This window comes from Pseudorca crassidens, chromosome 19, assembly GCF_039906515.1.
Source record: "Pseudorca crassidens isolate mPseCra1 chromosome 19, mPseCra1.hap1, whole genome shotgun sequence".
Taxonomy (NCBI): Eukaryota; Metazoa; Chordata; class Mammalia; order Artiodactyla; family Delphinidae; genus Pseudorca; species Pseudorca crassidens.
Genome location: NC_090314.1, coordinates 11,589,938 through 11,613,079, shown reverse-complemented (window position 1 = coordinate 11,613,079; position 23,142 = coordinate 11,589,938). Strand labels below are relative to the sequence as shown.

At 51.2% G+C, this 23,142-nt stretch overlaps 3 protein-coding genes across 3 annotated transcripts; 1 reads left to right on the top strand and 2 right to left on the bottom strand.

Moving 5' to 3' along the window:
• The first annotated feature begins 1,465 nt into the window (after window positions 1-1,465).
• MPDU1 (mannose-P-dolichol utilization defect 1) lies at window positions 1,466-4,933 on the top strand. The gene is made up of 7 exons (XM_067717631.1): window positions 1,466-1,607; window positions 2,775-2,840; window positions 3,029-3,161; window positions 3,495-3,580; window positions 3,695-3,813; window positions 3,978-4,088; window positions 4,228-4,933. The coding sequence occupies exons 1-7, from the start codon at window positions 1,505-1,507 to the stop codon at window positions 4,351-4,353; spliced, it is 744 nt and encodes a 247-aa protein (XP_067573732.1). The 5' UTR covers window positions 1,466-1,504; the 3' UTR covers window positions 4,354-4,933.
• Window positions 4,921-6,969, bottom strand: SOX15 (SRY-box transcription factor 15). The gene is made up of 2 exons (XM_067717632.1): window positions 5,967-6,969; window positions 4,921-5,324 (listed from the first exon to the last, which is right to left on the bottom strand). Exons 1-2 carry the CDS (start codon window positions 6,491-6,493, stop codon window positions 5,156-5,158), a joined length of 696 nt encoding a protein of 231 aa, XP_067573733.1. The 5' UTR covers window positions 6,494-6,969; the 3' UTR covers window positions 4,921-5,155.
• Window positions 6,970-8,050: 1,081 nt separating this feature from the next.
• Window positions 8,051-22,147, bottom strand: FXR2 (FMR1 autosomal homolog 2). Its single transcript, XM_067717610.1, has 17 exons — window positions 21,703-22,147; window positions 15,440-15,492; window positions 15,013-15,106; window positions 14,541-14,612; window positions 14,278-14,426; window positions 13,931-14,024; window positions 13,339-13,455; window positions 11,793-11,963; window positions 11,511-11,589; window positions 11,051-11,160; window positions 10,728-10,814; window positions 10,203-10,425; window positions 9,800-9,997; window positions 9,507-9,707; window positions 9,317-9,412; window positions 9,071-9,171; window positions 8,051-8,751 (listed from the first exon to the last, which is right to left on the bottom strand). Exons 1-17 carry the CDS (start codon window positions 21,781-21,783, stop codon window positions 8,656-8,658), a joined length of 2,022 nt encoding a protein of 673 aa, XP_067573711.1. The 5' UTR covers window positions 21,784-22,147; the 3' UTR covers window positions 8,051-8,655.
• Window positions 22,148-23,142: the final 995 nt, after the last annotated feature.

The following is a 23,142-nucleotide window of genomic DNA, read 5'->3' as shown; positions in this document are numbered from 1 at the left end:
GATGGGAAGGTCACAGCCCTGCCCTGCTCTGTTTCAAATGCTCTGCCCTACCCAGTGTGCCCAGGCCTAGCGAACAGCCTGGATTAAACTCTCCCCGCACCTGGGATGCTCCTATCTCACCTGCAAAGGGTTTTCATCAACCACAGGAGCAATGCGTACTGTGAACTCCACATACGATCACCCTCTATGCTCCTGGGAACAACATGCCTCCAGCCTGGGCGACCCGCGGAGCCAACCCTGAAGTCCCTGGTGGTGGCGCACCTAGTGGTGGTGGATGGCACCCCCCAAGGCAGCCTGAATCCAGATTCTTCAAAGGACCTCCCCGACCAACAAGTGCCAGACCCTTTACCATCAGCTATGAGCATCCCCGGGTCCAGAATGGGACCCTTCCGGTTGTAGCAGCCGTGTACGGCTACAGAAAGCAGCCGCCAGGACCTGCAGGCCCAGCCCTCTGAGGGCAGCACGTGGCAGGGACCAAACAACCACACCACCGCCTCGCCGACACCCCGTTATGACCTTGCTGACTGTGGTGCGGGAGTCCCCAAAGGGTGTGGTACTCCCAGCAGGCGCCCAGCCAACAGAGCTTGATGGCCAGGCCCATCTCCACCGAGATGGCCGAGAGCTGATGTCCCGGCACTGGGGGGCAGAGCGCATCGCTCCCGCCGCGTAATCCAAGATGCCCTTTCCCAAGGCTAGCTGCTAGGCCCCCTCCGCCTGGCCCAAGCCCTGGCTCAGCACGCGGTCACAGGAGGCCGAGGAGCGGGCCTTGGCCTAGAGGTGGCGCCCTCGGGCCAGTGGGGTGAGAGGGAACCCCAGGGCCCTCGTTTCACAGGGGCGGCCAGGGCTGGGCCCGCACGGGGGTTAAGGGCGTTGCAGTCCCCCGAAACTGGGCTCACCTTCCCCACCTCCCCCTCCTCTGCTTCACTGTCCCGGCCCAGCAGTTGCTGGCGCACCCATCTGCGAAGGCCTGGGCGAACCTGAGGAGGAAGAAGCATAGGCTCGGCGCCTAAGGAGGGATGCCTGGCTCAGACTGTGCCCCCCCCCGTCGGTGCCGTGTCCTCTGGAGACGCCGAGAGCCCAGGAAAGAGAACGCTACAGAACCCCCCGCCCAACGCCATTTTGGAGACTCACGCTCCTTCTGTCTCAACCTCGTACAATGTAAAGTCAGCTGGAAGAAGACAAGATGGCGCCGAGCCGGAGGAGCGGAGAAAGGCTGGAGGATAAATCTTGTTGCCGAAGCGGAAGCGTAAACAAAGGCGCGAATGATGGAACTGCGCAGGCGTACAGATTTGGCACGCGTTAAAATTCGAGCAGCAGGGTGGGCGCGTCCAAAAACGTGCTCTCCGGGCGAGACCTATTTTACGCGAACGAAGGTGGGATGGAGTAAGGCAAGAGCAGCCGCCCTGTTTAATCGCGAGAAGACGGGAGGCGGAGTGCCCAGAGCGCGCATGCGCATCGTAAGTCAATGGCGGTTTGAGGGGTTGGCGGAAGCTAGCCTTTCAATATGGCGACCGAGGTAGACGGGCTGCTCAAACGGGTGCTGGTGCCGATTCTTTTACCTGAGAAATGCTACGACCAAATTTTCATCCAGTGGGACTTGCTTCACGGTGAGTTTTATTCGGCATCCGGTCAAAATTGTGCTTCAGAGCCCTCCGGCCGTAAATGGGGCGTGAGTGCGGACTAAGTGACAGCAGTGACAGCTGCCACGGCGCGCGGGGCGGAAGTCGCTTCTGAGAGGGGCGGATATGTCTCGGGCTCCGTAGAGGGAGGACTCCATATTTGAGCGAGAGAGGGGAGTCGCCGGGTGGGAGTAGTTCTTTGGTTTAGCGATGGTGAAAGACGAAAAGACTCAAATTTTACAAAACAAAGTTTAAAATCTGATTAGATCGTTCCAACCTGTAATAGATCTCTATACCTTCAGGAGCAAGGTTACACTTGATTCAAAGCCTCTGATGAATCCAGGCCTTCCGCGGCTCCCCCAAGAATCCTGCCATCCCAGTGGCTTTCCTTCCAGCTTCCACGTTTGTTTATGGTCGAATTTTGGAATTAACTTGTCTGCCTTCCTCCTTCTATCTACGAGGCGACGCCAGAGCAAAACCTGCTTCTGACGTCAGACCTTTAGGGAAGCCTTCGCGGTCTGCCCGCGTCAGCTCTTGGTACCCCAGCTGTGCTCCCGGGACAATGTTTTAGCCGCGTTCAGGACCCACGAGAATCTGACTACTACTGGGCCAGGCACCTTGGGGATAGGGCTTCAAGGCTAGAGAAGATGTCGGTGGCTAGAGCATAAAAGCAAGCCCTGGAAGGGTCAAGTCCCTGAGTAGGGGCCAGAGACAGTGTTCAGGAATGAGTGATACAGAGGAAACCTATCCTTGGAGAAAGAAGACATGTGAAGTGGATTGCCTAGTGGCTCAGAGGCGGGGAATAAAGGATCAGAGGACTCTTGGGCATTGCTCAGCTCTATACAGGGAAGCAAGGGAGAGGTTTGGAAGTCAGATCAAGGAGTTTAGATGTGATGGCAGGGAATGGAGGGTTGGGTCAGAAAACAGGAATGGTAAAAGCCGTTTTGGAAAGTCACCTTGTCTGAACGTGATATGATTTGGAGTAGGAAGAACTAGGCCTTTTTCATCTGCCTCCAGACCACCCAAGGCTTCCTTTGTGTGGGTATGTCAAGGTCTTAAGGAGCACTTCAAGCCTTTAGGCCTGAGCTGCCTCCTGGAACCCCTGGCTTGGGTTCCATAAGTGTCATCTCTGCTTACCTCTTTTTCTCTTCTTAGTTCCCTGCCTCAAGATTCTCCTCAGCAAAGGCCTGGGGCTGGGCATTGTGGCTGGCTCACTTCTGGGTATGTTTCTTATCATCTTCCCTTCCTGTTGTTGGGAGGTGGGTGGAGTGCTAAGATGCCATGAACTGGATGGGTCCCTTAACCAGAAGCGGGGCTAACATGCCTCCCAGTCTGCTCTGTAGCTGTCGTGCTGCGCTCCCAAGGGATGTCAGCCCCTCAGCCCTGCCCTTTTCATCCTCTTTCTCCAGTAAAACTACCCCAAGTGTTTAAAATCCTGGGAGCCAAGAGCGCGGAAGGGTTGAGTCTCCAGTCGGTAATGCTAGAGCTGATGGCGTTGACTGGGACCATGGTCTACAGCATCACCAACAACTTCCCCTTCAGGTGAGGGGCCCCGCCCTTTATCTCCTAGGGTAAATGCTCACAACTCTAGTAAGGATTAGGGTGAGGGAGGTAAAAGGGCAGGAAAGCTTAAGCCTTTCTGGAACTCTAGCCATCATCTATGGTGATGAGAGGAGGTGAGAATCCCAAGAATGCCCAGTTTCCTATCCTGGGTCAAGCGGGTGGGGGCTGCCGGGAGGCAGGAGGTAAGGAACCAGCAGGGCTGTGGAGGACAGGGAATAATCAGAATTGGGTCCCCAAGATGGATGGGCTATGGAGGCTTTCCCTGCCTCTTTCCAGGCCCACGTTTCTTCCCCCCAACTCTTGACTCCGCAGCTCTTGGGGTGAAGCTCTGTTCCTGATGCTCCAGACGGTCACCATCGCCTTCCTGGTCCTGCACTACAGAGGACAGACTGTGAAAGGTGCTGAGGATTGAGCCAGGAGCTGGCTGCAGCTGTTGGGAGCCTTGCTGGGAACGCAGGCCTGGGAAAGCCGAGAGACTCAGGTTGCTGACTCCTTATCTCCTTGTCTCCCAGGTGTTGCCTTCCTAGCGTGCTCCGCCCTGGTCCTGCTGGTGCTGCTTTCACCACTGACGCCCCAGGCTGTAGTCACCCTGCTCCAGGCCTCCAACATGCCTGCTGTGGTGGTGGGAAGGGTGGGTGCTGGGAACAAGGGAGAGGATGTTGGGAAGGGGGACTGGGTGAGGAGCAGAGGGGAAACCCAAAGTTTGGGGGTGTTGGACTGAGGGGAATGCAGAAATGTCATGGGAACATTGGACAAATTCAGATGACAAAACGAAGGGTCTCAACTCCTCCCCAGCTGCTCCAGGCAGCCACCAACTACCGCAATGGGCACACGGGCCAGCTGTCAGCCATCACAGTCTTTCTGCTCTTTGGGGGCTCCCTGGCCCGAATCTTCACCTCCATTCAGGTGAGTGCACCTCCTCCCCTCTAGAGGGCACCATAACCTCACCTTACTTCTCTCTCTCCCCATGGACTTGAAGCTGCTCCCTCTCTGGAGCCCTTTTTGGCTATGCTGAAGAGTAACCCTAGCCATGTCTCTCACCCAGGAAACTGGAGACCCCCTCATGGCTGGAACCTTTGTAGTCTCTTCCCTCTGCAATGGCCTCATCGCTGCCCAGCTCCTCTTCTACTGGAATGCAAAGGCTCCCCACAAGAAGAAAAAGGAGCAGTAGTTGAGCTGGCTCCTGGAGCACATTCCATGTTTCTATTTATCCACCCAACCTTGGGATCCTTCCCATCTGAACCAGTCTGCTGGTGTGACTTCTAATCATTCCCTGTTCTTCTGCAATTGCAGCTTTAGTGGAAATGCTTGGTTGACCCAGATCCTTAGAAACGATAGGGGAAGGGATTTACGGGCTGACATTTAATCATTTAGCTGAGATTCTTTCTTTAGCAGAAGTTTCCAGCTACTTGCCTATTCTGGGCAAAACTCTCACCCTGTCCCCCGCATTTCCCCACTTCCCTTCTGACCCTAGAGGACAGAGGCTGGACAGTGGAAAGGAATAGGTGCTTGTGGATTCCTCCCTCCCGCACCCTGGCTCAGACTGTCTCCTGGACCCCAGTGCTTGGTGGGGGAAGGGGGAAGGGGGACAGAAGAATGACTGACTCAGGCAGGGCCCCAGGGTGGGGTGTGGAGGTTCCTGCTCTGGCAGGTCCAGGCGGAAGGGAGTGGAGACTGCTGGTTCCTGCTGCAGTAAAAGCGAACAGAGATGGTACAATAAAGACTCAGAGACGTGGTGTAATCGTACAAAACTGTGTTCAGCCTACAAAAAAAAAAAAAAAACTGTCTTGTTTTGTTCCCACTGGCTTTCAGGGCTTTGGGGGGTACTGCCCACCTCCTCTGAACTGTGGTCCAACAGTTCTAGAACAGGGTTTGCAGCCTGGGAATGGTGGTGGTGGTGGTGGTGGTATTGGGGTGTTTCTGGGTCGAAAAGGAGGATGGAAACCTCTCTGGGAGGTCCATGTCCATGAGGGTTAGAGGTGGGTTAGGGGCATGGGGGCCCCTGGGAGGGGAGGGTTGTACAGAGTGGGAGAGCCTGGGGGTGGGTAGGGGCTGTAAGGGGGGAGCAACTCCCCCTGGAACCTTGGGTTACTCTGAGGGAGAGAGCACGGCGAGGAGGCTTCCGGTTTACAGTGGGAAGAGCTGCAAAGAGAAACACCGGGGTTAGAAGGCACTTGGTCCCCTGGGTTGGAGGTGCCGAGGAGGGTCCCCAGCTCGCATGTGGGGGTGGTTCTGAGCAGCTCTGCGCAGACAAGTATAACTTGTCACCCACCTACCCATCCCTGGCTCTCCGGGTCCCGCCGGTAGGGAACCGGACCCCGGACGGCTTAGAGCAGCGCCGCCGCAGCCGTGTTGGGGCACGCTCAAGAGCGAGCTTGCGTGCTGCGCGCCTGTTTTCCTCTTTTGGGGCGGCAGGCCAGGAAGGGGTAGAGCTGGGCTTGGCCTGTCCTTGCCCCGGGGGCTGGGAGAGGAAGCTGGGTCACACGAGGGCCAGAATCGGGGGTGGGAAACGGGAAATTCTGGTAACTAGAACACGGTCACATCCAGGGCACTGTGGTCTGTTCCTGCGGTGCCGCCACCAACAGACTATGATGGAAACGTCCTCTAGAAAGACCCTGGCTCCCCGGAACTCTCCCACCCTTCACGGAGCGCCCCCCAAACTTCTCCGGGTGTGTCCCCTTCTTGGGTGGGCTCGGGGCCCCTGCCAGCCAGGCCCTCTGGTATCCGCCCCCACCCAGGCTGCAGGCGGGGGGCACGTCCTCATTCCGCTCCCCGGGCACTCACCCGTAACCGCCAGGCAGGTAGGCTGTCGAGTAGTTGGGGGGCTGGTACCCAAAGCCTCTGCTCCCCTGGGTGGTCGTGTACCCGGGCCCCCAGACAGGCCCGCCGCCAGCCACGCCGCCGCTTCCCTGGCCGAAGTGGGGCGACCCGGGGCCCGCGCTCTTGGTCTTGCGCCGGGGCCGGTACTTGTAGTCGGGGTAGTCGCGCAGGTGCCGGGCCCGGAGCCGCTTAGCCTCTTCCACGAAGGGCCGCTTCTCGTCCTCGCCCAGCAGCTTCCACTGCGCGCCCAGGCGCTTCGAGATCTCCGAGTTGTGCATCTTTGGGTTCTGCTGCGCCATCTGGCGGCGCTGGGCGGAGCTCCACACCATGAACGCGTTCATGGGCCGTTTCACCTTCTCCAAGGGAAGCCCCCCGGAGACCACTGGGCTCCCGGCGCCCTCCCGCTCCTGGGAGCCCGAGGACGAGGAGTTAGGGGCTGTGGGAGTGGGAGGTTCCAGCCTCCAGGCCTGTGAGGAGCCGGGTAGCGCCATCGGGGGTGAAGGGAAGCCTTAAGAGGGCGTCTTACACGCCCTCCCCTCCAAAGTGAAACGTTGATCCCCAAACCCGGTATCCTTAAAATGGAAGTGCCTTCCTAGTCCGGAGTCGTTACAGAGAGACTCGTGTCCTTAAAAGGTATATATATCGTCCCCAAGTTCAGAGTCCTTATAATGGAGCCCCTGCCACCAATCAATCCGGCACGTTTGGGGAGTCAAGCGCAAAATCCGCTGTCCGGTACCCAGTCTTGGATAGGCTGTGCTCTTTCCCTGTGGCCGCGGGGTCCCCGACCCTGCCTCGCTCCCCCTATTAGCTGCCGGCCACCGGCCCGGGCTTCGGTGAAGGCGGTAAAACTTCGCGCTCTGGGGTCCCGCAGCTGCCAGGAGGCACAGCCCGAGTGCCACAGCCCTCTCTCACCTGGCCTCAGCGTCTGTGGCTGCCGGGTGCGCCAGGCCCGGGAACTGCTTTTAACGACTGACTCCTCCCTACTCCCTCCCAGCCGACCGCGCCTCCTGAAGGGCGCCAACCTCCCCCTCCCTTAGGCCAACCAGGTGTCCCGTTCTTCCCAGCCCCCAACACTCCCCCCCCAGGGGACCACGCCTCCTCCCCACCCAAGACCCAAGTCAGGCCTTCCAGCCCCAGTGGCTCTGAACAGCTACCCCTCCCTTCTTAAGCACTGGCAATTTAAAGTCGATGCCTTTGCACAACGGATCAGGCATCTGGTGATCAAAAGCCCTCAGGCTCAGAGTTGTGCTGGGAGGGAGGTGAGGACACCCAACCCCCCAATCCAAACCAAACTCTTTTCTGGTGCCTCCTGCTCCTCAAACCCCTAACCTGGCCCGGGGCAAAAAAGTCTGGCAGTCAGGAGGTAGGCAGGCCATTTTTGCTTCCTGAGGTGCTTGGGTGGTGATTCAACCCCTTTCCAGGTGAGAAAATTTAAACCCTCCCCACTATAGCCCCCAAACCTAGGTTTCTCCACTGCATGTTTTATTTCTAATCCTCAGAGTTGGGAGGCAGGGAGCAAGGAAGCCCAGGATGACCCCTAAGGCTGCGAGGTCAGTGATGTGGATGCTGGAGAAAAAGCCTGGATCCAGGGCACAGAACCAGCAGGAATGAGGGCTGGACACCTAGGTCCCAGAGGCTGTCTTGAGGGAACCCTGCTCCCCACTCTGCCCAAGGCCCCGCCCAAGCCCCAGGCCTCAGGTAATCGGATTAAGCAGCCTGCCTTGGCTCTCACCTCTTAGCAGGAACAGCTCCAGCTTTGAGCAGCCCTACCTAGCCCGCTGTGACTCAGGGTATAGGAGTGGCCCAGCTCCCTCTACCAGCAAACCTGGGGGAGGGGAGAGGCAGCAAGGCACAAGCCACTCTCCTCTGGACCAGGAGGGTACCTGGGCCTGGAGAATTTAGGAATGTCAGAAATTCCCAGAAGTAGACCAACTTTGGAATGCCAGAGAAGCTAGGTGTGGAGATACAGGAAACAAGGGTCAAGGCAGGTCAGTCCTACACAAACAGATGGACCAAACTGGGCATAAGGAAGGTGCAGGAACCAGAGGGCCATTTGGATTTTTTTATTCTCTTTTTAAATACTGTACAGTGAAAAATAAATACGCCTTCTCATCCACCAGACAAGGTTGGTCCCCCCTCCCCTGGGGGACCTTGTCACCCCACTTCATACACACCCCTGGTTCTACTCCAAAACCTTCCCCATGCCTCCCACCCACTTATACCCTTACTATCCCCGTCTTCCACAGTGATGAGGCCCCAGAAATGGGGGGTACAGGACGGGAGGAGGGATAGCAGGGGAGCCCCCCTGAACTGTCCAATCTGGGTGGGTCAAGGAGCACCCCGCACCAACAGGCGGAGAATGGGGGTGTTCAGAGAGAGATTGGGGCATTAGAGGATAAAGGCACATCCAGTCTGATGGGGAAGGAGAGAGGCTCCCCTCACCCTGGGGGTAGGGTGGACAAGAGGGAGGGGGGTATGACCCTGTTACACACCCCTCCACTAGCTCCTGGAGGCTGGGGGGGGACCCAAGCTGCTGTGCCACCCCCCGCCCCCCTAGATAAGAGCAGCTCCAGCGCAGGTCAGTTGGGCCTGTGAGGGCCATGGTGTTGGGCAGCAAGCGAGATGGAGAAGGGAGGGATGCGGGCTGGAGGGTTTATGAAACCCCATTCACCAAACTACCCAACTCCAGGGGGGCAGAGAGCTCCCCATTCTCTGAGGGGCCCTTAGGAAGCTTGCTGACAGAGTCACCCTGAGGGGGGAGTGGGAAAGAAAATGGAGAGGAAGCAAAGAAAAAGGTCAGTAGAAATTCAGGTAATGCCATTCCCTACCACCTAAATGCTCCAGGTACCTCCAGGCTGGTCCCCTGTAGTCACTTTTACTGGGGTCCAGAAAATATGAACCAAATTCTCTTCTATTCAAACTTTTTTCACTATTCTAAATGCGGTCTAAACTCCATCAGACATGCCTTCTCTGCAATTTAATGAGAGGTTTCTTTGGGAGTTTTCTTGTGCCCCCTACCCCAGAACAACAAAAAAGGAGGTGGGGTAAACTATATCTTGCTTGCCTACCTTCTGTCCTGAAAGAGAATCCTCTGAAGGTTTAGTGCGTTCCAGGGGTGGCCGCTGGCGGCTCTGAGACTTTGCTCGGGAGATATAGTCAGCCACAGTCACTGGGGAAGGCAGAGGACCAGAAGTTTCAGAAGGAACCCAGGTACCCAACCCCTAGACACCCACTGAACCCCAACCCCTAGCTTTCACAGGATAGGAGGCATCCTGTTCTCTGAGGAAGTCTGCTGACATCCTGTGTGAGCTGACCTGGCTGACGGTCTCCACTGATCGAACCATCAGTCCGGTTACCACGGTTACGGCGGCGGCGGCTCCGATTACGACGCTGGGGTCTTGACTCATCTTCTGTGGGGCAGGGGAAAATGAGAGCTGTGCATCAATCTCCCATCCCTCAATTCTTGCCCAGTTCTGATTTTTCAGATCCAGGTACACCCCTTACCCAGGCCATTCTCTGTCATGCTGGGCCCGTCAGATTCCAGGCCTCCATCCATGACAGTCCTGTCTTCATCAGTGCGACGGCGGCGGGAGCGGCGGCGCCTGGCACTTGCTGGGGGGGGTTCCCCAGGCTCTGAATCAACTGGGGGCTCTGGTTCGGATGTGTCCAGTAGGCTGTAGGGATTACTGTCTGGGTCCTTCAGCACTGGTTAGAGGAAAAAGAGGAGTTGGGAGTGAGGTGTCCATCATCTTTCCTTTTGGCCCACATTCGTGAACCTAGCTGTCTGCTTCTGGTACCTGAGCTAATTGATGAAGAGTTGTATCTTGAGATGGGCCGGGGGGCAGGTGGGGGTCCCCTACCCCGGCCCCCAATCGGCCGCCTCCGACTTTCTTCCCCCCGGGTCGGGGGATCCCGGTCACCAGGCCCAGCTCGGTTGGGCTCTTCCCTCTTCTCTGACTCAGTCTCAGAAGCTGTGGATAGGTCTGAGATGGGGCCTGAAGAACACAGTAGGGTTCAAACAGGGTCACTCACCCTACCCCAGGATCCATCCCAGTCCCCAGGCTGGAAGACTCTCACTCTCACTCTCACTCCTAAGTCCCCCAGCCAACCACTTCTTCATCTTCTCCATCACCCTTTCCTCAAACTTCCACCCAGACTTCTGCCTCCCACACACCCCACCACTGCTCGCCTCCCTCTCACCACAGGCAGGACCACCTGGCCTCCGGCCCCGGCCCCGGCCCCCGTAGCTGCCCCCATAGGTTCGTGTGGTGTGGAGGGAGGAGGAGGAGCTCTCATCGGTGGTGTAGCCAGCCTTGTCGCTGCCACCGCTGCCCCGCCCACTCCCAGGAGGGCGAAAGCCCAGCCCAATCTGCCGAAGCTGTTCATCAATTTGCAACCTCTCCAAGCGAAGCTGCTCCACCTCCTGGTTGGGGAGAAGATGGAGAAAAACAAGGAAGGAGGAATAAGTATAAGATCAACGAACAGTCTCTTTTTCCTGCTTCTCTGCCCTGACTGTCCCTATGGATCTGAACTCTCAGGAATGCAAGAAGGTTAAAACAGGGAAAATTCTGGGTTCCAACTCCACAGCCCCAATTTTCCACCTAATGGTTTCTATTCTACTCAGAGACACAAACTGGGAACCACCACTTTTAACTTTATCCACCAGTATCCTTAGTCCCCTTGTACACATGGATCTCTCCTCTCCCAGGCTTCTGGCTTGGATACCTGCAGGTAGGAGAGGTGATACTCCAGCAGAGCCTGAGCATTGCTGATATTCTCTCGGGTGCCAACAAATATGAAGGGAACCATTCCCTGGAGAGCAGAGGAAAGGACAGATGGATTAGAAAGAGACTCAAATGAAGTTTTAAGTTCATGCTGTCTCCTACAGAAGCCCACCCAAATGGGATCTTTCTGGGCTGTACATCTACCAGGAAAAACCAAAGTTCCCAAGCCCCAACCCCTAGAAATCCCATCTCTCAAGGGAATGGCTTGGAGAATAATCCCATCTACTTCTGGCAAACAATCTCTAGGTGTTAGCTGCCCCATACCTCCTCCCTGGGGTTCTTCTTGTCATTATCACCTTCTACTCGAACCCTCACCACACCAGATTTATCCACAATCTCCTGGATCACTTTCCCGTTCTTTCCAATCACTTTGCCTGAATGGGTAAAGGAGGAATTAGGCCTTTTTTTTCCCAAAGGAAAGGAAAAAAAAAAAGGAAAGAAAGAAGAGTAAAAACAGACAAGATAAACAGTTTTCCAGCTGCTATATAAGGATTCCGTTTAATGATTCTCTTGCTTCTAAGCTTCTGGTGTGTTTTCACAGGACAAAATATCACAATCCCTAGAAATCTGTTCTCCCATTTTTGTCACTCCTACTACAGACTGTTTGCTCTGTCCTTGTGAAACTGGAAGTCCACAGGGAGGTGCCAAGCCAGAATCACTTTAGAGCATCTCACATCTGGTCCCCAGCTGTATTCTCTTATACACATACTCATCCCCAACTCACCAACCAGGTTCCTGGGCACTTGCACGGAGTCCTCAGAAAACTCAAGGTAGCTCCGGGCCTGTCGGCACGCCTCGGGAGTCTAAGAGAAGAGGAGTGGGGAGTCATTAATAAAACAGAACACCTGGATCTCAAACAGTGACCTTCCTGCCACTCTCTGTCTTTGAGAAAATGTGGCGCCACCGACGTCAGGGAGGGAGGTCAACACGACAGGTTTCCTTTCTATTTCACACTCTCTTCTCTCTATCCCCTAAGGCACCTAGACAACAGCTATCTTTTGCTGACCTCCCCATAGATGCGGAAAGTGCAGGTCTCTTCACCCAATTCGATGGCAGTCACCCCAGGTACTTTTCGGGCCTGCTGGATGTTGGCACCATGAGTCCCAATTGCTAGTCCCATCAAGTCCTCTCGCACTGTGAACTCCTCTTGGAAAGCTGCCGCCAGCTGCTTACTTGTCTGAAAAAAAAAAAAGGCACTGGACCACTGGACTACAGGAATCATGGAGAAATCTCAGAACACCTGTCCCAGATACCTGATGCTTTGCATAACTTAAATGAGAAAAGACTGTATGAAAGAAAGCCAGAACTACCTGGGAGTCCACTGACCACCAGGACCTGTGAAGAATTCAGGAACTTTTCATTCCACTCCTACCTTCCCAATACCAATGGCTTGGTGGGGAGGGGAGGTAATGATGGCCGAATCTGGGCTGAGATCCATCAAAGATCCGGATTTGGCTATAACACTATCTGGTTGTGTGATCCCAAACAAAACACACTCTCTGTGCCTCTGTTCTGTCATCTGCTAAATGACTACACCTGACCTACCCTATTCCCAGACTAACAAGAGGATTAAATAAAGTTGGTATGAAAGAAAGGACTTTTCACAAGGTAAATGCAAGTGTAAGGAACTATTTACCTTAACCAAACCAATATCAACTCCCAAAATAAAACCTGAAAAGTTGAACAGAAAGCAACAGGTTGAGAAAAGCATAAAAAGAGGTTATGGTACACCATGCTACCACTTCATTTCTCAACCAGTCCTTAGAGGGATACCTGAGTACAAGGGCAGGAAAAGGGAAAGGTTCTGGCAGTGCCCTGAGTAGCATCCCTGGAGAAGTAAAGATTACCATGGTCCAGAATTTTCAAAGGCTCCCGAAAAGATCAGTTCACTTGATAAAAAGGAAACAGATGTTCAAATACACACATACACGTGCGTGCAAGCACGTGTATATATACCATCCTCATTTAGGATGGTATAATTCCTAAGAGAATCTGACCATCATAAGATGTCGTATGTCATAAGATGTCAGAACACAAAAACACTCACTTTCAACTACTGTAGAAACACTCACATTCAACTACCTCATTGTCACAGCTAAAGAAGAAAAAGCTCACTGAAATCAAATTATTTGACAAAGCAAGACATAGGATTGATTCCAAATCCAGTGGTCTTTCCAGTTTACAAATGGTTCCCAAACATATCCCACAAAGCAGTCTGGTTCTCAGAGGTAATTTGGGGGCAGCCAGTGGAGGTAAGAGCCACACCCTCTTGCACTTTTAGACCCTGTTTTGATTGATCTGTTTTATGCATTGTGCTTTCAAGTAAAATTTCACTTGATCAAAGGGTCCCTTTGAAAAAAAAAAAGAAAAAAAGCTTGTACTAAAACATGATGGAGCTCTGCCATCTGGAGGAGTCTGAGATAAAATAGCAGACCCAGGTTTAATGGCCCAGAAAGACCTTAATGTCTGTTCACAAGAGCATGGGTGGAGGATGGGGTGGGAGGGGAGAAGGACAATACCAATCAGCAGTAAAAACTGAAGCCAAAACTTACCTCGAGGTGCTTGGTAGCTTCTTCATTGCGGGACATGAGTAGCAGTTTGGTGCGCAGGCTTCGGAAATGCATATCACCCAGCAGGGATGCTCGCTTCACAGGGGCTTCTGTGGTTGACTGCAAAGAAACCAATGGAAAAGTCATTAAAACTGACTGACTACATTTTAGAGGAGATCCAGGAACTGGGAATCAGGATGCCTGAGTCACTGGAAAAGGGTGGGAGTTAAGAAACAAAGTTGAGGAACAGGAAAAATCACTGTCAGTCTCACAAGGGCCTACTAACTGGGTGCTTAAGGGAAGTGATTTTAAGTAGCAAGCGCAGGTGAGAATCATACTGTCTGTTTTTGAGAGTCCAAATATGCAAGGAAGGGTACCCAGCCCAAACTGCAATACGATGGTCAGGTTGAAAAAAAAATTAAGGTCATACATGAGAAAGACTAAGGAAAGGTAGGGCTAACCTGGGTCCACAGAGGTCAGGAGCAATAAAGTCCTCTCTGACAAATAAATATAAGCACATTTTAGCTCTTCTCTTCTTGCAAAGGAGTTAAAAGGGGAAAAGGGCTTAGGTGAAATTCAGGCAGAATAAACTCACCAGAATGAAGAGCTCACTATTTGTGATGTTGAGAAAGATGCAGTTTGCTCCCAATGCTTTCTTGAACTCTTTATGGACGTTTTCATTGGAGCAGCTGCAGAGAAAGAGAACAGTGCTCAGAGGGCAGAGTGTAGAGTACAGTTGAAGGGGAGAGACAGAGGGACTGAGAAAAATAAGGACTGCAGTAAAAGAACAGGGATGAGGAAACAGAGGAACTGGGAGCAAAAGGGACTCTAGAGGGCCAGGGAACACAGAACACTGAAACTGGGAGTGGGGGCTGGGACAAACAAGGGCAGAGATGAGGACCATAAAGAGGGCCCCCCACTCTCGACATCCCAAACACTCACGCCTCTCTCAGATCCTCAGGCACAGCCATGGTAACCTTGAAGAAGCTGCCTTTGGTTGCAAGGGGATTGGGATTAACTGGCCGAAGCCGTTCCAGGGTGACAATCTCATTGTAAGTGGCATCACAGGCAGCATATTCAATGACATAGAACTGGCAGAAGGAAAGAAAGGAGAAGCTGTGGATGACATGAGTTTCTGTCTCCCACCTTTCTCTGACTAAAATATGTGTTTCAGCAGTTCTCCAAAGGCCTTGACAATCACTCACATCTCCCTTCATCATCCGCACCCGGGCCAGCCACCAGCCACAAGGTTCTTGCTCATTGGCTCGAGAATAAACCTGAAGAGAAGTTGAAAATAAGAGATATTGAGGACCATCCAAAAACATCAAGAATGGAATGAGCATTAAGACACTTGGGAGGCATCCTAAACTAAGATAAAGGAATCTAGAGGAAGGAGCTGCTAATTAAAATCAGAGTACACTGGATTTTAGATGCTGTTATCATAAATGGAAGAAAAGTGAATCCCCTGAAAACAGGAAGCTCCCTGAGAGCTTGACTGATCACAGCAATGATGGACAGAAAACTGCTGCATTTCACTCTTCCACAGGCTGCCTAGCTGGATGGAGGAAGGAGCGTGAACCAACCAGTGAGGAACCTAGGGTACTGGTATCAGGGTAAGGGAGATGCAGAATCCTGGGAAAAGGGACATTTAGAAAAGGTGGACTCCAAGGCCCTTACCTCCACTTCATCCCCTTCTGTGATCTCCTTATTATAGTCAGCTGGAGGTGGTAGCCGGACATCCCCAAAAGGAATCTGCCTCTCACTCTGCCAGCTGCGAGGGAAAACAGTGATATGAAAGCATTCAGGCGAGTGTGGCTGCCCGTTTCTTCCTCCACTGGGCATTTTCCACCTTCCCTGGTGATTACAAGTTAAACTCCAGGCCCTGCTCCATAGTGGTGCTTTCCATCTCTTGCTAGAATCTAAATATGGAGTCAAATGACCCCCACTCTCACCATTTCCTCTCCTGGGATCCATATAAGTTGCCCACCCAAACCCTTGGCTCTCCCCCACCTATTATACACGCCTCATGGGACTCAGCCGCCCCCTCTTCTCCACTCTCCTGCTAGGACCTAGTATGCTGGATTCTCTATTCCCAAGGACTTACTTGTTTTCAAAGAAGATGGTGACAGAGTCTTCATGGACATCCTTCACAAAGCCCTAGAATGGATTTTAGAACAAAGTAAAAAAAAAAAAAAAAAGCCAATCAACCACCACCTCAGCCATCAAGGGAACAGACAGTTTTAGAGGGCCTTAAACTAGTTTGTTTGCTTTTCTTTTCTTTTTTTTTTGCCCGCGCCTTGTGGCTTGCGGGATCTCAGTTCCCCAACGAGGGACTTGAACCCAGGGCCACAGCAGTGAAAACCAAGAGGGCCTAACCACTGGGCCACCAAGAAACTCCTTTTTTTTTTCCTTTTTTTAAACTAGAGTTTTAGATGGGGACACAAGCAATCTAAAAACAGGGCCAGAAAAAGCTGTATTGGTGAAGGAATACGAATGTTGAGGTAGCAAGAAAGGAAACAATACTGGCAGGGAAAGAAATGTTGCAAAATCCAGAAATAAGATGAGATAGAAATTAAGTAGAAGGGAGAAACATCACCTGCATCAGAACAGCTGGGAAACTAGTGGTCTCCTACGGCTCCCACAGAGGCCTCCCTATCTGTCTGCCTCATGCAGTGCTGAGCAGCTTGCCAGAATTCAATTAAAATACCAACAACATTCAGCAAAGCTAAGAATATCCCATGAGACAGTGTGAGGTTGTCCTGGAACACCTAGAGGACATCAGGATCTGCCAAGAGAGAAAGGGTCTAGCTCCTAATACAGCAAGAGGCCTGAGCGAACTTGGTGCCTTGATGCCTGGGTCGTAAGAAAATAATCAGAACACTGGAGAAATTAGAAACAAACACAATTTACGGAAGGAAAAATTAGGATTTAAAAGATGTGAGGGGGCTTCCCTGGTGGCGCAGTGGTTGAGAGTCTGCCTGACGATGGATGCGACATGGGTTCGTGCCCTGGTCCGGGAAGATCCCACATGCTGCAGAGCGGCTGGGCCCGTGAGCCATGGCCGCTGACCCTGCGCGTCCAGAGCCTGTGCTCCGCAACGGGAGAGGCCACAACAGTGAGAGGACCGCGTACCGCAAAAAATAAAAATAAAAATAAAATAAAATAAAATAAAAGATGTGAGGGAATTCCCTGATGGTCCAGTGGTTAGGACTTTCACTGCCGTGGGCCAGGGTTCAACCCCTGGTCAGGAACTACGATCCTACAATCCTGCAAGCTGAGCGGTGCGGCCCAATAAATAAATAAAAGATGTGAGATTTCTAAATGCTAGACTAGGACACTGCTAAGAATTTGAAAAGAGTAATAAAATTTGTAGAAGACCCCAAACTTGAGATGAAGACAAGGGAGAGGAACAGGGATGACTGAATAGCTGGAATCGCTGGTCTACCTCCTATTTTCTCTCTCTTTTTTTGGCCAAGGCAGTGAAAGCTCTGAGCCCTAACCACTGGACTGCCAGGGAATTCCCCACCTCCTATTTTCTATGTCTTCACTGAGGAAGCCAAAGCTACGCGTTCAATCCTGTGCTCCCAATTTTCCTACCTTCTCTCCTGTTTTTCACATACTCAAAATTAGGGATTGCTAAATTTTGATAAAGTCCAATTTTTCAACTTGTTCTGTATCTGAGCTTTTGGTTTTATATCTAAGAAATCTTTACCTAATGTCCTTGTCTAGAGTTTTATAGTTTTTATTTTACATTTAGGTCAATGATCCATTTTGAGTTAAATTCTGTATATGGTGCCAGATACAATCAAACTTTTTTTTTTTTGCCGTACGCGGGCCTCTCACTGCTGTGGCCTCTCCCGCTGCGGAGCACAGGCTCCGGACGCGCAGGCCCAGCGGCCATGGCCCACGGGCCCAGCCTCTCCGCGGCAATGTGGGATCTTCCCAGACTGGGGCACGAACCCGTGTCCCCCTGCATCGGCAGGCGGACTCTCAACCACTGCGCCACCAGGGAAGCCCCAAACTTCATTTTTAACCTATGAATGTGCAGTTCTTTGAGCACAATGTGTTGAAAGACTATCCTTCCTCTACTGAATTGCCTTTTCGCTTCTGTCAAAAATCAGAAAATGCAAACTAATGCATAATGACAAAAGGCATTGGTGGTTGGTGGAAGACTTTTGGGATTGACAGAAATTGTGGCGATGGTTTGTTTTCTATATATGTCAAAACTTAACAAATTGTATGCTTTAAATAGGTGTACTTCATTGTATGTCAATTATGCCTCATTAGATTTTTTTTTAAAAAAATCAGGGGTTTCCAAAAGCTAATATACGAAGAACTATTCCTGAGCTTTGCAGGTAGGAACAAAATATGAGTTTGGGAGAGAAAACACCAAAAATGTACACTTGTGTCACTCCCACCTCAGAGAACTGATCAATCATAAACGCTTAATACACTGTTTTTTCCTTAAATCTAAACCTAAAATGTCACTCTTGATACCAGCCATCTTTCTCTTCTTTCGGGAAGGGATCTTGTTATGGAGTCTTACTACTTAGAACTTTACTTCTGCCCAAGGCATTAGTCCTCCTGGTACTGCCTAGCCTCTGACTTACCCATGCTTCAGCCTTCTCTGCCATTCCCTTCTTCAGTAATATTTTTTCCACTCTTCATTCAGCTCCATCAATACCCATTCCTACTCTTCTCCACTCACATCTTCTATTTGCCCAAATCCCTCTCTTCCCTTTTGGGTTCTTCCCTTAGCTCCTTTTTTTTTTTTCTTTTTCTTCTTTTTTCCTTATCTCCTTTTTAAGTGTCCTCCTCTTTTCTTCCTTTATAAGGATTTCTCTAAACATTTCATCTAGCCTCTTCAGCTGACTTTATCCAATTCTTTATCCAAAATGTCTATCTCTAAGCTTTAGAAACAGTTTATCAAGAGAGAGTTAGCTATTTTCAAAACATTTCAGGGATGAGCTAAAACATAGTGGAAGAGAATCACTTGCCTGCCTCTTTTGTGAAGAGATCCCCACTCCTAGATACACTCATTCACAAAGGATATGTCTAAAGCTCTAATCCAATTCTCCTCCAACGTGTCAGGGTTGGCCCTCAGGCAGAGGTAGCAACATTACCCTGGTTTTTCCAGCTACCATGATCCCAAGGCAGAAATGCAAAGCTCAGAATGGAGTTTTCCCTCACATAACTCAGCAGTTCAACTAAACGTCACTCATTCTTATACTTCTAGGGTCCTTTTCCTTCAAAGATTCTCCGAAACAAGCTTTCTCCTCAACTTCATATTCCAAGTCAGTCTCTGCTCCTTAATTCCACCCACATTACCCCAGTTTTTTTCCTCCAAAAATACCAGTGGCATAAAGTGAGCTCCTAGTTCTGCTCAGTCCATGCTCATTGAGAAGATAAGCAGAGGAGGGCAAGAGCAGTTGAGTGCTTCTCTAGAAGGCTACCTACATCCAAAGGATAACTCAATTCAATTCAATGGCCAGGGCATATGGAGCTTTGGCTTATAGAGCCTAGGACTGGACAGAGGAAGTGAGAGTCCTAGGTTCCTAAGTACTTCACTTTCCTCAAATTATAAGATACAAAATTAGGTCCCACCTTCAACCTATCTTCTAGTCCTGGGTTCTCAAAATAAAGGAGGGAGTTCTAGAAGAAAATCAGGAAGGGTCTGGATAAAAATCACGTGTTGAAGGTGAGGATGCCACATTCCTTAAAAAGGAATTGGAATTGGGATATCCAGGTAAGGTCTGGAAAGTTGGATGACTGTGCCCTGGAAGGTGAACAGATATTTCATTTGGGAGAGCACCGCTTAAAGAACAAAACACATTAAGTTCTGACAGAAAAGGAAGAGCTGATGGGATAGCTAAAAGATAAACTTAGATCCCAGATCTGACATTTGCAGTTCTATCCTGGAAGAAGATCAACAACACTAGGACCCAATTCTGAGAGGGATGAAAGGAACCTTCCCAAATTTATAGTTCTAGAAGCAATGTAAACACTCCTTGAACCACACTGAAGTTTGCTGAGTCATGAATATTAAATCAGCAGCAAGGACAGATTGGGTAAGTATCTATATGGCACTGAACGTTGAAGAAAGATTAGTCTGAATTTAAGGATTTACTGTTGTTTTCAACTGAGGCATGGGGCAGAAAATGCTACAGTGGCCAGGACACAAAATCCACATTACCTGGCTTTCAGCTCAAGTCCAAACTCTATTCTCTGATTCAAAGCATCCTAGCCCCAATTCCCTCAATCAAGTCTATCACTGCCATAGCCCACAGGAGAAAACAGAAAGATCCAGAGACACATTTTCTGTTGGACACTTATATGTGGAAAGGGAAACATGTCCCTTCCCAGCAGTCTCACACAGCTAATTTGAACTGGATACCAATCTTTCCCAGCTGTGTCTGACTCCCATGCTTCCTAGAACAAATGCAAACATCATATCGTGATCTCAGGCTCAGTTTAAGAATCACTTTTCTTAGGGATGGGAAGGACCCAGATGAAGGACAAGATACTGTGGTAAATGAGGCTAAAATCTTATGAGGAAAGGTATTTCAACAAAGGTAATGCAAGTTTGGGGAAAAAGGATATAAGAGACAAATGCACTCTATCAGAATCAGAAAGGAATTAAGAGACTTTGCCAAAGAAAACAGAAATGCTATGGAGGCAGGCTAGAAGAAAAAGTCCCATGAGTTAGGAAAGTATGCAGAAAAAAATGACAGAAGGGATCAGCTGGGAGCTTCCTTCTTCCATCTTAGCTGGGTAATGGAATAGGTAGTTTCTGGGGATTACACAGAAATATTAGGAAAAAAAGCTAAAGGCTTATATCGAGAGGTTAAGTTAAGATAGATGTGGGTACCCACAGGCACTGAAGAACATAAAGAAATCTGGTGAGGGAAGTAAGGCAGAAATGAATAGGCATTTACAATGGGTCAAAAATGACTACACTGAACTTATCAATCGAAGTTGGGGCAGAAACCTACTCCAAGGGCAAATATGAGACCCTTTCCAGTTATAGCAAGATATGATTTCACAGGGAAGGAGTTCGAGAAAGTCATTTCCAAGGGCACGAAGGTGGAGAGGTCTATTATGGGAGGACAGGCTTGAGGGGAAGTGAAGGAAAGGGGGTTCTTCTCCTCACAAGTAATGTTATGATAAGATAACTCTGCTCTTGCTCCTCAGGGTAAAATGAGAGAAGACAGGAATCGGGAAAGTCTCTGAGACAATTCCAGGCATAAAGTCCAAAGAGGTTCAAAATAACAACAGTCACATAAAGAAAAATTCCTGAGAGGCAAGAGGGGTCTCCCTCTGGCTTAATCTAAATGGGAAAAAAATGTCCTAAAAAATAAGATTCAGAACAGCTTTAAAAGGTGGTAATAAAAGGAGTTCTAAAAAACCCAATCCTGGGCAACGGGGGAGCTGAAGTAAACAAGGATCTTTTAAAGATAGTCTCCTTCTCCTTTAAAAAAAAAGGCTAGTGGATTCCCAAACTGGGCGAGTTGGCCAAAAAGTCTTCTAGAAGTGGAAATCCTTAAGAAGGAGATAAACAGAGGGAATCCTTGTGAGATCCCCTTTTAGAGATCAGGGATATGAAGCTTACACTCCTCAAGATGAAGAAACTGTATGAATGATCTAAATGTATGAGGTCAAAGTGAGATGACAAATACAAAACCATCCCTGGGTAGAACAGTAAACCAGCTAGTCTTGGAATAAAGGGGTGGGGCGAGAGACTTGAGAAAAGATGCCACCTTATGGCTATGAGGCAACTAGACTGGTACAGCCCAGAGTTCCTGAGGTCAAAGATACTAAATGTCATAAACAGATTCTGACCGTTTCTCCTTGGGGTGGGAACAGAAATATAAGATGAAAGTGGGGTGAGTCTTCCAGAGCCAGTAAGCAGAGGCCTCTCCGAGGAAGATGAAAAGATCTAATATGGGACGGCCTTCCCAAGGGGGTAATAGGGAAGAATAAAGAGAATTCTCCATGTGCTTGGACTGTGGGGAAGACGTGATTCAGATCCAAGGTAGGTCTTCTACTAGAGACAAGAAAAGTCGACGAGACGCTGGGTAAATGGGGTCTCTTCTGGGGGGCTGGGGGGGAGCTGAACCAAGTACAATAATGCCCTGATGCTCAATCCCGGAGATGCGGGTAAAAGCAGGTGTAATAGAGGGGCCAAAAATAAGAGGAAGGGGTTAACTTATAGAGGTCTCCCCCCAGGAGGGCCGCGGGTGGGAGCGTGGGTCTAAGGTTCTAAGGGTCAGGGCTTAGCTCCAGAATATCGATCCCGCCCCACTCTTCCCGGCTCTGGCTGGAGGGAGGGGGCTGAAGACCGCGTCCCCGGCCGGCGCGCCGCCTCACCTTGTAGAAGGCCCCGTTGGAGCCGCGCACCTCGACCGGCAGTCCCGGCTCCACATCCCCCCCAGAGGCCAGGCCGCCCATGGCGCCGCCACCGCCTCCGACTCCCCCGGCGGCGGCTGCAGCAGCGCTCTGAGTACGGGCCGGGCCAGGTCCCCGGCGTCTCCCCGGAGGAGGAGCCGGAGGGGGAGCCGCGGGGGGCGGGAGCCGGGCCGGCCCCACGGCGGCCCTGCCACAGCCAACGAGCAGGGGGCCGGGGCCGGGCCGCTCCCCGTCCGCCGCCGCCGCCTTGGTCTCCGCCACCGTGAGGGAAACGGCCGCCGCCGCCGCTGCCTTCGTCACCTCAGCTTCCGCCCGCCGCTGCCCCCGCTGCTGCCTCAGTCCCGGGACCCGCTGCTGCCGCTGCCGCTCCACGGCCTCCACCTCCCCCTGCCGCCGCCGCCTACTGCGCAGGCGCACCGGGCACCCGCCCGCCGCGCGCGGGCCCTGAGGCCCAAGGCGCAGGCGTCGAGGCTGGCGACCCAGCTCGCGCTGGCCAGCGCATCAGGGCTTCCACACTCCTCTTCACTCTCTCACGCCCCCTCCTGGTCGCTTACTTGCGCTTGCGCAGAACCAGACTGGTTCTTTTTCCTCGCCACCCCATCTCTCCACGGCCCCTGTCTCTTCCTTTTCCCACCCCACAACACTGAGAGCTAACCAATCATGGGAAGGGAGGGACGGAGCTCACTCAATCGGATTGGACTTCTGATGCTCCTGGTCAGACCACACCCACTTCACCATGGTGCGCTCCACCAGGCTTGTACAAGTTAGGGATGGGCATGCGCCTGAATGATTGCTTGGTCACTTTCCCCACCTTTGTCTTTCTTGGTGCGCACGCTCCGAAGGAAAAAAAAAAAAAAAAAAAAAAAGGAGTTGTCGAAAGGAAAAAAAAAAAAAGGGCCTGGTGCGCATGCGCTGGGCTTTACAGTCCACAAGGCGGACTGGATTCTTTTGAGCCTCTGTTTCTCTGCACGATGCGGTTTAAGAGTCACGTTCTTGCCTTGAGAAGATTCTGATCATGCATACAAAGAAAGGTAAAAGAAAGATTTCAAGGCAGTACCGAAAGACAAATGCAACTTAGCACAAGATTGGATATCTAAATTCGGAGAAAATTCAAAAGAGGAAAAATTGTTACGGAGAAAGGATAGTAGAGGGGAAACTTAGGATTCGTAAACTAAGATAAGTGAGAAATTTCGGTGGAAGTGAATAAAATAGCCAAGAAATTAGGATCATGTGTTGTGCAGTAATCATTTAGCAAATATTTATTTAGCCCTCACTGTGTTCTATCCACTGTGGTAGGTGGTAAGGGTACAAAGACAAGATGTGGTCCCCCAAACAAGGATTTTATAATATATTGGGGAAGGAGCAGACAAACACATTTAAGCAAGTAAGTGCATGGAGTTC